This window comes from Lactuca virosa, chromosome 7, assembly GCF_052849685.1.
Source record: "Lactuca virosa cultivar CGN04683 chromosome 7, Lactuca_virosa_CGN04683_v6, whole genome shotgun sequence".
NCBI classification, from domain to species: Eukaryota; Viridiplantae; Streptophyta; class Magnoliopsida; order Asterales; family Asteraceae; genus Lactuca; species Lactuca virosa.
In genome coordinates this window covers 129813066-129827164 of record NC_136432.1, presented here as the reverse complement: position 1 = coordinate 129827164, position 14099 = coordinate 129813066, and the positions used below count along the sequence as shown (strand labels likewise).

Here is a 14099-nt window from a genome sequence, read left to right as displayed (position 1 = left end):
CATTACAACGTACTACCCTTGGTTGATAAACTATAATAGGTATAGTTTATGATACATTACATAATACATACATTTAAAAAGGGTACATTTATACAAAGGATATTTTCATTAAGCAAGGTACGGCCATACGGTACCAAGTTTTCATAACACGTAATTCCGTTAATGACTTTATGAAACATTACATAACACATACATTTAAAAAGGGTACATTTATACAAAGGATATTTTCATTAAGCAAGGTACGGCCATACGGTACCAAGTTTTCATTACACTACACGTAAATTCGTTAATGACTTTGTGAGACATTTACTTCAAATTACCATTAAGTCCTGTATTGTAACCAGAGTCTCCTTGAGGGAGAGCGTGATAGTTGTGTATAGATCTATATTGGGTTTGACAAACCCACACCTAAACTGCATGCAACAGTTAGACCGATAGGTCTGGGGTGACAAATGTCATAACATTTCCGACGCCTGAAGAACGTCGTTTCAGGCCAACTAGGTCATAGCATGGTTATAATAACTCACATGTGGTATTAACAAACATAGAATTTACGGGGATTTCACTAAAATCAAACGAGTTTATGTCGATTTAAACTTGCATTGTTTTACTATAAGGAACGAACACTACTTGTACATTTCAGCCTTTGGGTTTTAGACTACATATACATTTTAAGGAAAATATTGGATTTTTCTAAAACAAATACTACTTTTACAAACGAAAGGCTTTTAATAATACCAAACAAAAGCTTATGAACTCACCAACCTTTGTGTTGACACTTTTTCAAACAACTTGTATTCTCAGGAAATCATTAAACAGGTAACCAAGTGCTTTTGAGGATGGGACGCTAAGGCGTCTACTATTTCATATTTTGTCAACATATTGTAATTGATTCGTAAACATGTAATTCATACAATGATGTAACTTTTTCAATTATATATATGTTGGTTGTGTTTGCTTGAATTACTATTACAATTGTTGTTATGATACTATACATGAAGTCCTCCACCCCCGGACATTTCCGCCATCCTTGGTTTGGGGGTGTGACAGTAGATACGAAGAACACTTTAGATTGTGGTAATCTTCATAACCATGGATAATATCTTACTGTAATTAGCCTATCTTTCTGTTCGAACCCATTCACCATTAATTTAGTCTTGTATTGTTTGTTGTCATTGGCTTCATCCTTGACTTTGAATACCCATTTATTATGAAGTGCCTTCTTCTTTGTTGGTGACATGAAAAGAAACCAAGTCTTGTTCTTGTCAAGTGAGCATAATTCATCCTCCAAAGTCTTTTTGTACTTAATAATCAATATGTAGTTTGCTGGAGGAACATACCATGCCGGAGGGTACCTAAAACGAGTGAATCTCTAAAGAATTGAAGGTTTTACTTTGATATGATCGACTTTCTCACTGCCATTTTCGGATCACTTTCTAAGGCTTCACTGCCTTCTGGTTCTCTCCTACTTATTTTCAATATATATTACTAAATTTATTATCTCTCCCACTACTTCCACATCATTTTTTATTATCTGGGTATTGGAAGTTCTCACAAGATCTTCTTACCTAATCCCTTTAAACACCACCTTACTTTTTGGTACATAATTTCAGTTTTATACTTCAAGATTTATGCTTTTATCAAATTTAGAAAAAAATTTCTTTATAAAAGGCCTCTTCGTTGAATGTCACATGCTAGCTTCGAACAATACTTTAATTCTGATTATCTTAAAACTAGTACCCCATATCATCAATTCCTTACCCAATAAAGTAGCATTTTCCCTTCATTTTAAGCCTGTCTTTTTCCATGCCTTTAATTTTGACATACAAAAAGGCATCTGGTAACTCTCACATGTGCGAGAGGGACTTATTGCCATTACCATTCCACTTATGGAATCTTGAACCCTAAGGGGACTGATGGTCCTTTCTTAATTAAGTATGACATGGTAATGATGACATCTGCCCAAAATGTCTTCAACAACCCCACATGTTGAGGAATCTTTAAATCTTCAACATTTAAATTTTGTGGTTCACATAATTATCAACAAACTTTTTGCTACTGTATTTGCCCCTATTACATGACTTTAGGCACTTCACTTCAAGATTTATCTCATTCTCTACAACATCTTTCCACTTCGTTAAGGTTATAAAGACTTCAAATTTATTATTAAGAAAATAAACCCATACCTTACTTATGGAATCATCTATGAAGGTAAAATAGTAACGAGACCCATCAACTGAAGATACTGTAGTTGGTCCGTAAACATTTGAAAGAAAGAGTTTAAGCTTTGTTGCCTTTATAAATTGTCCTTTTTTTAAAGTGAGCTTCTACTTACCCAGAACGCAAGATTTACAATATTCCAAATTAACACTTTTCAACTTCAAAATCTTTTCCTTCGTTACCAACATCCTCAGTCCCTTCGCACTGATACATTTAAGCCTTTGGTGTCATAGAGTAGAATTCTTTGCATTTTATTTTGCTGAATTTGTTCCCCACTTTTGGCCTTTAGCAATTACTAAATTCCCCTTCGCTATCTTCCATTGGTGATTACCAAAATCAACATGATGTCCTTTATCATCTAATTTCCCTACTGATATCAACATTCTCTTCAGATCTAGAATATACTTGGCATTCTTTAATGTTTACTTCGAACCTATAGTTGTCTGGAGGAAAACATTCGTAACTCCTATGATATCAAGACTCTTGTTATCTGGAAGTGGAACCTTACCTTGTAACGCTTGAAATTTTGCATTACATCTTTGTAATGATTTGCATGGAACGAAGCACCCAAATCCATTATCTGGGATTCTACGGAACTTTCAACGCAACACATAAGTGCATCATATGAATCTTTTGTCAAATTAATTTCCTTTTTTCCGTTTTCTACCGAAGGCTTTGGATATTGATTCTTGAAGTAACCATTTTATTTGCAGTTCCAACATACAATATCCTTTCTGCTTTTTAATCCCCCTCTCTTTTTTGATTTTGATCTTCCTCTACCATTACCTCTGATGTTTGATTTTCTCCGTTCTCTTCAGTTCTTAGCATATATACTCAGTAAGGAACCTAAAAATTAAGGAACGAAAAAACCAATATTGATAGTTGGATGCCATATATCAACGGCCAAAAATAGCATGTCAAATGTTATTTGCACAACTATGCACAAGATTATAGCAAAAGCACAAAAAGATATTTTAAGATAATATGTAAGAGTCCTCTAAAACTAGACATTAATATCTGTGGGTAATATATTTACGCCTAAATATTTCAAGTATAATTTGTTAATTGTCGACATTGAATGTGAATGATCAGTGTGTAGAAAAACTCTATAATATCTAACGATTTCTTAATGTAGACGTCATTCATATATGAATGATCAATATACTAATCACAAATATCTATGTAAATGAGAGTTGATTTCACTACTAGAAAAGAAGGGGTTTTGCTACAGGAAAATAACTACGGAAAATTTTCGTAGGTAATTAGCTACATAATACCAACGGAATTCCTATTGAATGGGAAGCCCTAAATTGGTAACGGAATAGCTACGGAATAGCTACAGAATAACGACGGACGCACATCCGTAGGTATTCCGTTGGTAATTAGCTACAGAATAGCGACAGAAGTAAGTCCGTAGGTATTCCGTAGGTAATTAGCTACAGAATAGCTATAGACTACCCACATAAGAAAATAGATACAGAATAACTACGAAATACCAACGATTTTATAATTTTATTATTATTATTATTATTATTATTATATTATTATTATTATTATTATTATTATTATTATTATTTTTCAATATTCAAGTCTTAATTTTTTTTTGAATCGTTTTGTTTTAAATATTTAAAATACAAACAATTAAAAATCATACTAATAGTACTAATAATAATAATATTTATAAACATAATTATAGTACATAATAATCGTAACCAATGTGCTTAACACACAAACAAATGAACAAACGAAAAAAAACAACGTTTAACACATCATTAAGGTGAAATAATATACATTTAATGTATGAATAATAGAAAATGATGATAATCAGAGGAAATATGTATATTTGTATAAGTAAGTGTATGTATGTATTTATGTATATATGTATGTATGTCTGTATGTATGTATGTGAGTATACGTACATATATTTATGTATGTGTATGTGTGTATATATATGTGTGCTTATGTATATGTACGCGTGTGTGTATATATATATATATATATATATATATATATATATATATATATATATATATGTGTGTGTGTGTGTGTGTGTGTGTATGTATGTATTTGAGTATGTATATGTATGTGTGTATGTGTATCTGTGCGTATAAATGGTTTTATGTACATTTATATGATGCATAACTTTGTGAAAACAAAACAATCAAAGAATAATGATGTTGTGAAAAAAAATGAAACGAATAAAACAACATTTGACCCTAGAAAAATAGAAAAAAAAACGTAGGTAATCCGTAGGTAAATACCTACGGATTACCTACGGATAACCTTTATCTGTAGGTAATCCGTAGGTATTTACCTACAGATTACCTATAATTTTTTCTATTTTCTAGTTTTTAAGGGCAAATATTGTTTTTTCAGTTTCATTTTTTTTCACAACATCATTATACTTTAAATGCTTTGCTTTCACCAACTTATACATAACATAAACTTACATACAAAAGTATGCATTGCTAGACCCCATTAGTCATTTACAACTTTATTAGTCTTTTTTTATATAATATAAATGAAAGTTATTTTCTATACACTAATACAAATAAGTACACATATTTACATACAAACCATATGTATGTATTATGTTCAGTATATCACGTATTTGTTTAACGAGGTTAATTGTAGCTCAAGAACAAAGATAAATAGCTTTTTGTATCATATATAGTAATGGGTTATAATGATGCACATTCTTGTATATACGTTTATATGATGTATAATTTCGTGAAAACAAAGCAATTAAAGTATAATGATGTTGTGAAAAAAAATGAAACCGAAAAAAACAATATTTGCCCTTAAAAATTAGAAAAAAAACGTAGGTAATCCGTAGGTAAATACCTACGGATTACCTATAGATAAAGGTTATCCGTAGGTATTTACCTACGGATTACCTACGATTTTTTTTTCTATTTTTCAAGGGTCAAATGTTGTTTTTTTAGTTTCATTTTTTTTCACAACATCATTATACATCATAAATATACGTTTGTATGTATGTTTATGTGATGTATAAATTAGTTACAACAAAACAATCAAAGTATAATGAAGTTGTGAAAAAAATGAAATGAAAAAAACGACATTTGACCCTTGAAAAATAAAAAAATCAAAAAAGACCGTAGGTAATCTGTAGGTAAATACCTACAGATTATCTACCGAATACCTTTATCTGTAGGTAATCCGTAGGTATTTACCTACAGATTACCTACAGTCTTTTTTTATTTTTCTATTTTTCAAGGGTCAGATGTAGTTTTTTTCGTTTTATTTTTTTCACAACATAATTATACTTTGATTGTTTTGTTTTCACCGAGTTATACCTAACATAAACTTACATACAAACGTATGTACCATTAGAACCCATTACTCATTTAGTACTTTTTTTTTATATAAATCAAAGTTATTTTCTATACACAAATACAACTAAGTACACACATTTACATACACACTATATGTATGTATTATGTTTAGTATATCATATATTTGTTTAATGATGTTAATTGTGGCTTAAGAACAAAATGTAGATTGCTATTTGTTTATTATGTATATAGTAATGGGTTCTAATGATGCATACGTTTGTATGTATGTTTATGCTATGTATAAATTGGTTAAAACAAAGCAATCAAAGAATAATGAAGTTGTGAAAAAAAATGAAATGAAAAAAACAATATTTAACCCTTGAAAAATAAAAAAAATCAAAAAAGACCGTAGGTAATCTGTAGGTAATTACCTATGGATTACCTACCGATTACCTTTATCTGTAGGTAATCCGTAGGTATTTACCTACAGATTACCTACAGTAGTTTTTGTATTTTCTATTTTTAGAGGGTTAAATTTCGTTTTCTTTCGTTTTATTTTTTTCACAACATAATTATACTTTGATTGTTTTGTTTTCACCGAGTTATACATAACATAAACTTACATAGAAACGTATGCACCGTTAGAACCCATTACTCATTTAGTATTTTTTTTATATAAATCAACTTTATTTTCTATACAAAAATACAAATAAGTACACATATTTACATACACACTATATTTATGTATTATGTTTAGTATATCATGTATTTGTTTAATGATGTTAATTGTGGCTTAAGAACAAAACGTAGATTGCTATTTGTTTATTATGTATATAGTAATTGGTTCTAATGATGCATACATTTGTATGTATGTTTATGTTATGTATAACTTGGTTAAAACAAAGCAATCAAAGTATAATGTAGTTGTGAGAAAAATGAAACGAAAAAAATGAAACGAAAAAAACGACATTTGACACTTGAAAAATAGAAAAATAAAATATGGTCGTAGGTAATCTGTAGGTAACTACCTACGGATTACCTACCGATTACCTTTATCTGTAGGTAATCCGTAGGTATTTACCTACAGATTACCTACGATAGTTTTTGTATTTTCTATTTTTAGAGGGTTAAATTTCGTTTTCTTTCGTTTATTTTTTCACAATATCATTATACTTTAATTACTTGGTTTTGACTAAGTTACACATAATATAAACACACGTACAACCATGTTCACCATTAGAACCGATTACTCATTCAAAGTTTTATCCTTATTATTTGTATAAATGCATGTTATTTTCAGTACTATAGAATATACAGACACACATACATACAAACCCATATGTATGTATCATACTTAGTATATCATGTATATGTTAATGATGGTTAATTGTGGTTCAAGAACAGACATATATAGTTTTTGTATTATGTATTATGTATAATAATGGGTTCTAATGGTGTGCACGGTTGTATGTACATTTATATTATGTATAACTCTTTGAAAACCAAGTAATTAAAGTATAATGATGTTGTGAAAGAAATAAAACGAAAAAAACGAAATTTTACTCTCGAAAAATAGAAAATACAAAAACTATTGTAGGTGATCAGTAGGTAAATACCTACTGATTATCTACATGAAAAAGTATATTATTTTAATGGTTAAAATTGGTTTTTAGTATATTATTTAAAATTTAAAATTTTTATTTTAAAAACATGGAAAATGTTAAATAATAAGATAATAATAATTTATTTATAAAACTTAGTACTTATATTTTCAATTAACTTAATATTTTGATTACCTACGAATTTCCTACTGTTTGGGTTACCTACCCATTTCCTACGGGCCAAAATTCATAAAACCCATTGCAATGGGATTTCATTAGGTCAAAAATTTCTAATCTCCCGCCTGATCTAATTTCCCTTCCAAATGGTTGACGAAATTGGCCATGCTGGATCTGTTCTCGCTGCCAGAGTCGACCGCCACCAACGACATCGTACTACTCCCGTTACTCTTCTCCTCCATCTCGCCTACTCCCGATTTCTTTGATCTCCCTGCACCCTATTTGGATTCCACTGTGCTTTCCGGAATCGATCAACGCCATCCCCACTGCTTTCGACTCCTCCTCACTATATCTCATGTCGCCCCTCTGCCTTCTCTTACTCTCTCATCGTACATCGCCATCATTGATTCAGCATACACCACCGGTCTATTTCAACGCCACCGCTCCACCAAAGCTAAGCCTCGTTGAAAACCCTGACCGGTTCACCTCGTCACTGCCACCACCGATTTAGGAAGACGAAGCTCGCCGGAAACCCTCACCATCGTTGTCAGCCTTGCGGATTACACGGCCATCCACCATCATCGTCCAGGATCCGTATCCGATCACCCACCGCTGTCAGCCACCATTGTAAACCTACTGTTGTCAGTCAGCCACCATCCTCAGCTTTACTATTGTAAGGTAAATTAATAGAAGATAGCCTAAGTTAGTTTGAACCATTAAGAAAGTTTGAAATTATAGATATGCATTCAAATCCAATCTAATGACCTTGATAGTCAAACCCCTAACTTCTGTTATAATTTTCAAATGGAGCTGGTTTATATGTGTGTTTATAACTTCTGTTGTAATCTATTTCTATTTGTGCCTTGTAAGCTTTGAAGTGCAACAAGGTTGAATAGATTAGTTTTAACAATTATTAGAAACATGCTTCATGTGGAATTACATGTATTTTGATCATAATCATTTTAAATAGATTATTTTTACTTATTTATATTAAATAATTATTTCATATTTCGAATATAATTAGAGGGTTTTTTTTTCAATCTTCCTAGGACCAATATTAAATAATTAGCTAACAAACTTGGCTTTTCATGTTAAAGAAGCTTACTAATGCTATATGCAGGAAAGCAGAATGCTTTTGGAAGTTGGAACTTGGAAGATGTAGTAAGCTTGCTGAAGTTTAAGATTCGGTGTTTGGAAATTGTACGTAGTTCATGGGGACACATTCTTGCTTGTTGTTGGCTTGTTGCTTTCAGGTAGTATATAGTTAACGACTTTTACGAAAATAATGATCCAATTTTATTAATAAAGTATTTTGGGATTTTAAAAGCAAAGTACATTGCTATTATGGATAGTATGTTCTTAAAATGAATTAAAAGTAAAGTACATTGCTATCATGTTTTAAAGTTGAATTACATTTACTAACTCGATGTGTTTGTCATGCTGTTTTTAGGTAAATGAGTTGCGACAACAAGTGTTAAACATGCAACAAGCCATGAATCAAAGGTAAAGTCAAATGTATTTGCAAATGGAACGAATGTGAAATGAAATGGAATTGCAAATGCAACGACAATTGGTGTCCTTTTATGAGACAACTCAACCCGTCCGGTAGTCCACTAAGTATTTCTTAGTTTTTGTTTTAAAACACTTGATGAATGTTATGTTATTGACTAGTTCTTAGTTTTTGTCATGGCATTGTAATAGTATTTTGAGTATTTGAATGTATGAATGTTATGTTATTGACTATTTTAATGTTAATGAATGTAATAGTATTTTGACTATTTTTTGGTTATTTTTGTGTTATTTTTGAGCAGAAAATTTGGATATTTTTTAAATTATAAATTTAATATAGCAACAAAATTGTGACATAATTGTGACATAATTGTATTCAATAAAAGCTGTCAAAAAATAATATTTTGTAGGTATTCTATAGGAAATAGAGTCCAATACAGTCCGTAGGTATTCTGTAGAAAAAAAGAGGTGGTAGGTATTCTGTAGGAAAATAATCCGTAGGTACTCCGTAGTAAATAAACTTTGTAGGCATTCTGTTGGAAAATACTCCGTAGGTATTCCGTAGTAAATAAAGTTTGTAGGTATTCTGTAGGAAAATAAACCTGTAGGTAATCTGTAGGTAATCCGTAGTAAAAGAGTTTTGTAGGTATTTTGTAGGTAAATTTCCTACAGAAAATTCCGTAGGAAAGGCGTAGGAAAGTTTGTAGGTGATTCGTAGGAAAAAATTACCCACGAGGGTTTTTCCTACAACCCGTTTTTTGTAGGAATTCTGGAGGTAACGCCTTGTTCCTACAAATCTCCTACGAATACTGCCGTAGGTGATTACCTAGTTTTCTAGTAGTGTTTGAACATATAAAAATTATATCACTTATTCGGATATGACTTGGAGTAAATTCGTTATCATATTTTGAAAGTATTTTAATTTTTTGATCATTCACATCTGAATTTACTTAAATTCAAAGGTCAATTTCCTCAAATTTATATGTCAATTAATATTGCAACCTTTTGTGAAGGAAGTCCCTTGATTAAAACATGATCACATAGTTGGTGCTTCGTGAAATTAATTTTTTTTGGAACCCCTAAAACACACACCTTTACTTTGTCCATGACTTGTGTTGAACCCTCAACCCTAGGGGGAGAAACATCTCTTTAACACCTTGATACCGCTAGGCCAAAGGCCCTTTGGTGCTTGGTGAAATTAATTGACAAAGCCTTTCATGTCATATATCTACATCAACAAGCTGAGATTCAACATCTTATTGCTTTGTAAAATTGTTAATGACGTTTCCGATTCCACAAATTCTATCAACTTTCTAAGATTCTACATTATCTATCACTTTGATGGAAGCCAACATGAATAGGTTGGGAATGGTACATAATAATTACATTGGAGGCCTGAGAGCAGCAGCACCAACTGGTTGTGTTCTGTGAATATTTTGGGTCGTAGGCCAAGACATGATGTGAAGGCTTATGCTTTCCAGTTGATCCACCGCTCCAACAAGAGTATCCCTTATATCATCATGATCGCAGCAGTGTAATAAACCATCTGAGCTAACCATTGTAGGCATCACATTTTTACCTTCTAAGCGTGATATCACAACCATATGCCCCATTTCAATCGAATTCTCAAACAGTTGTCTCAGACCAGCACGATCAGCAGCTGAGCCTATTGTCACCGCAAAAAGGCACACAAAACCCTGATACATTTACAGATTTTAGAACATCGTATTTTAAATTAAGTAACTAGCTAATAATAACAATGTCAGCAAAGTGAATTTCACTGATATATATTCGGTAGATTTTCTTTTTATAATGTCTTAATAAAAGTAGATTAAACGTACAATGTTATAAGGGGTGGATTTTTTAACAGTATGTGAACAAGAAAATAATCTAAAGCACATTGTCGTGTAACATGGTAACATATGTAAAAACCTAAGATACTATAATAAACAAATTAATAAAAGGTAGGTTCCTATTTTTATATTTTGTTCTTGCTTATATTTTGCTATAGACTTCTAGTTTACACATTATTTTCAAAATTTTATTTTTGTCAAACCAACTATAAAGTAGAAATAAAATCTGTTAAACCGATAAAATATACGCTTCATGCCTTCAAGATAAAAACATGTATTTTTATATTTATATAATTGTTGGAACACATGCACTACGCTTTCTTGATAATAACAAGAATTCTGGCTCCACATGTTGTAATTATGCATGAAAATGGATCTGTGAAATGACGAATGTACCCCTAGCAGTAAGAGTATCGATGTTGTTACCTCATCCGTCCTTTTGACATCGATCCCAAATCTGTTTTCTCCAGGTTCGGGTATCAATTCAATTGGAATTTCTTCTGTTCCTGGCAAAAACCACAACCTTATTCCATGCACGATCTGTGTCGGAACCCTACTTGAATTACATTTCTTCTGAAAAATCAACAATCATGGAGTTTATATTTGATCTTGAACCCAATCAAATTATATACTAGATTCATTAAAACTTTCACAAACGATACCGAGGATGAAATCTGTTCAGTCTGGATGTTAACAAACACGATAGGAGTTCCAGAAGAAACCGCTGCAGAAAACCAAGCCATTGCTCTGGTGGTCGTTGAATTAACGTCGAGTTCATTTGCAAGAGGCATGAAAAGAATAGAACTAACGACTGTAGACCGGTGGTCTGGCAGATAAGTTGCCACTTTCCTCCTCCACTCGTACTTTATTGCCTCTTGATTAAATCCTCGAGGAACCACATTCACCGCTCTCCTACTCATTTCTGCATGTACATTCAAGAAAACAAAAATCAATTCAAAAAATGAAAAAATCAAGAACGCTTATCAAGGATGCTACAAATCTTTTTAGCAATGAAGGATCCATTTCGTTAAAGTAAATGTGTCTAGTTAATTTGAGACTTGAAAGTACAGTGGCAAAAATCATATTTTGGTGGTTAAGAGAGAAATTAAGCTACCTTGAAGTTCAGTGCATTGATCGAAATCCAAGTTGTCTAAAACTGCGACATGTTTATCATTAGAAGCAGCTCGAAAACTACATTTTCGATGCAATCTGAATCGCTTTTCTTGCACTACACGAACACATAAATGTACCATTTGATTACCCCTTCGAACCTTCAACCAAACTAACCCCTCATCGTTCTTTTTGCTCATCCTTCTCAATTGTAACCTAAGCTCGGCTTTCCCTTTTGTTGGTACAAACAACTTGTCCTCAATGTCTTCGAGGGTACAACTATCCGCAGCAGCAATACCTTCAATAATGTCTCCCGGTAAGGGCATCCCCTCATCCCATTCCTCCACATCCTCTTGTTTCACATGTTTCACGCAAACTAACATATGTGGAAAGCTTGTTTCGTTGGTTTTCATGGCGGAAACGTTATACTATCTGTTTGAGGTTCACGATATTATATATATATACATTTACACATATATGCACGGATAATTCAAGAAAAAGAATTTGTGTTGTAGATGGAGATTATATTGATGAGTGTCTTTGTTTCCTTTAGAATTTTGTTTATGCCATATGATTGTTTAGCGTGTTGATAACTTCTAGGTTTTGTGAAGCGGCCGGCTTTCATAGTTCTTGTTTCTTTGTTGGAACTGTTGGAATAATCTTATTTGCGAAACTGTAAATAAAAATAAAAAATCAAAGCAAGAACACTTATTTAACCGATGTTTTAAAAACCGGTTTTAGTTGAATCGGTATGATGACCAGTTTCCGGTTCGACCGCGATGAACCGGTTACTATAATTTTCATATGTATTTTGCTATTTTCATACACACCCATACATACTACCTATATACATAAATACATACATCAAGAATTTGACGTCCATAACTTTAAACATTAAAAATACACATAAAACAACTTGTAAATCAATTCAAATACATTAAAAAAATAGAAAACTTAAGTTTTACATCAATCCATGTGTTTTTATTCAATTAACAGGTTCAACCGATTAAATTTTAACCAGTTCAACCGGGTTTTTGTAAAAATCGACCGATTCATTCCGGTTCAGAAATAAATATAAAACCGGTGCTACTTAAACCGCTCTCAATGCTTTAAAAACCGGGTTTTTAGTTGAATCGGTATGGTGACCGGTTTCCGGTTCAACTGGTTTAACCGGTTCGACCGCCGGGTGAACCGGTTACTATTGTGTATTTTTCTAATGCATAAAAGTACAACCCTTTGAATCATCTTCCTAATCCACACAAAATGTTTTCATCGGTAAAAGTAGGGAGAGATAGCTGTGATATTCTACTGATGGCAATCTACTGCCGGCGAAAAATCGACCAAGGGGCGGTGTTCACTAGCCGGTGAAATGAGACACGTAAGCCTACCGACGGTGAGATCGTTACGCTACCCTTTAGCCTACATAAATAAATAAATATAAACCAAAAACTCATATTTATTTACTTGGGGGATCTAGCCCAAATGTATCAAAAGTGTAATTAGGACGGCTGGTAGCCTGAGTGGTTAAGTGTTGAATTCCTCTTTAATACAAAAAAATATAGAATAGAGGTAGTTTAAAATGTCTTGGACAACATATTTTGATTAATGAATACGAAACATTTCAATAATCACGAAATAAAAAAGTCCTAAAAATAACCAATTGCTTTTTTCTCTTAATATTAATTTGATTATGTTATTAGTACCGGTGCTTGCTGACAAGAATTGACTAATCTAAAAGAAATTCTGAATGTCTAACTTTCATTATAGTAACTATCTAAGTTAATTTATCTAATGAAATACTTACGTATAAACAAAAGTAATGTGTCTACTCCCCCTCAGTCTTGACGAGGTTAGATGTTCCAGACCGAAATCATAAGAATAACACTACAAGAATTTATCTTAATTAGTGTCGAATATGATGTGGTCACTAATAGTTAAAGAGTAGTCATTACAATGATTTAGTGACTAAAATTCTTATACTTACATTTCATTATTATAGGTCCGTCAGTAAACTAATTAGAGACCAATATATATAAATAGTCAATAATTGTAACTAAAGTATAATGATCACTATACCTATGACCACTTACTCTGTTACTAAATTTAGTCACTAATCAATGAATGTCGTCACTATTTTATCTAATCAGTGAACATAAAAAGTCACTAGTTTTAGTTACTATGTTAATGACTATAGTGATTGCCGTGTTATTTTTACACTAAATGTTCTAGGTTTTAAATTTGTAAATCCTTATTTAAACTAACCATTTAGGTGTTGTTTGTTTTTTCGGAGACAAAATGTCTGCAGTCTGCGGACCACATCTGCAAACCTCTGC

General features: G+C 32.0%; 1 protein-coding gene and 1 long non-coding RNA gene across 2 annotated transcripts; one reads left to right on the top strand and one right to left on the bottom strand.

The window, feature by feature from the left end:
• Window positions 1–7392: 7392 nt before the first annotated feature.
• On the top strand, window positions 7393–9011 carry LOC145125838 (uncharacterized). The gene is made up of 3 exons (XR_013716171.1): window positions 7393–7972; window positions 8415–8547; window positions 8745–9011. It is a non-coding gene; the product is annotated as an uncharacterized LOC145125838 (long non-coding RNA).
• Window positions 9012–10185: 1174 nt separating this feature from the next.
• Window positions 10186–12179, bottom strand: LOC145127141 (uncharacterized). Its single transcript, XM_079062391.1, has 4 exons — window positions 11771–12179; window positions 11319–11578; window positions 11083–11229; window positions 10186–10500 (listed from the first exon to the last, which is right to left on the bottom strand). Exons 1-4 carry the CDS (start codon window positions 12177–12179, stop codon window positions 10186–10188), a joined length of 1131 nt encoding a protein of 376 aa, XP_078918517.1.
• Between the last annotated feature and the right edge of the window lie 1920 nt (window positions 12180–14099).

Excerpts from the sequence above, each read along its gene's own strand:
- LOC145127141 (XM_079062391.1), bottom strand. The coding sequence starts at position 12,179 with ATGAAAACCAACGAAACAAGCTTTCCACATATGTTAGTTTGCGTGAAA. Across the intron at positions 11,579-11,770 it reads TCAATGCACTGAACTTCAAG|AAATGAGTAGGAGAGCGGTG; the intron begins GTAGCTTAATTT and ends ATGTACATGCAG. Across the intron at positions 11,230-11,318 it reads CTGAACAGATTTCATCCTCG|AAGAAATGTAATTCAAGTAG; the intron begins GTATCGTTTGTG and ends TTGATTTTTCAG.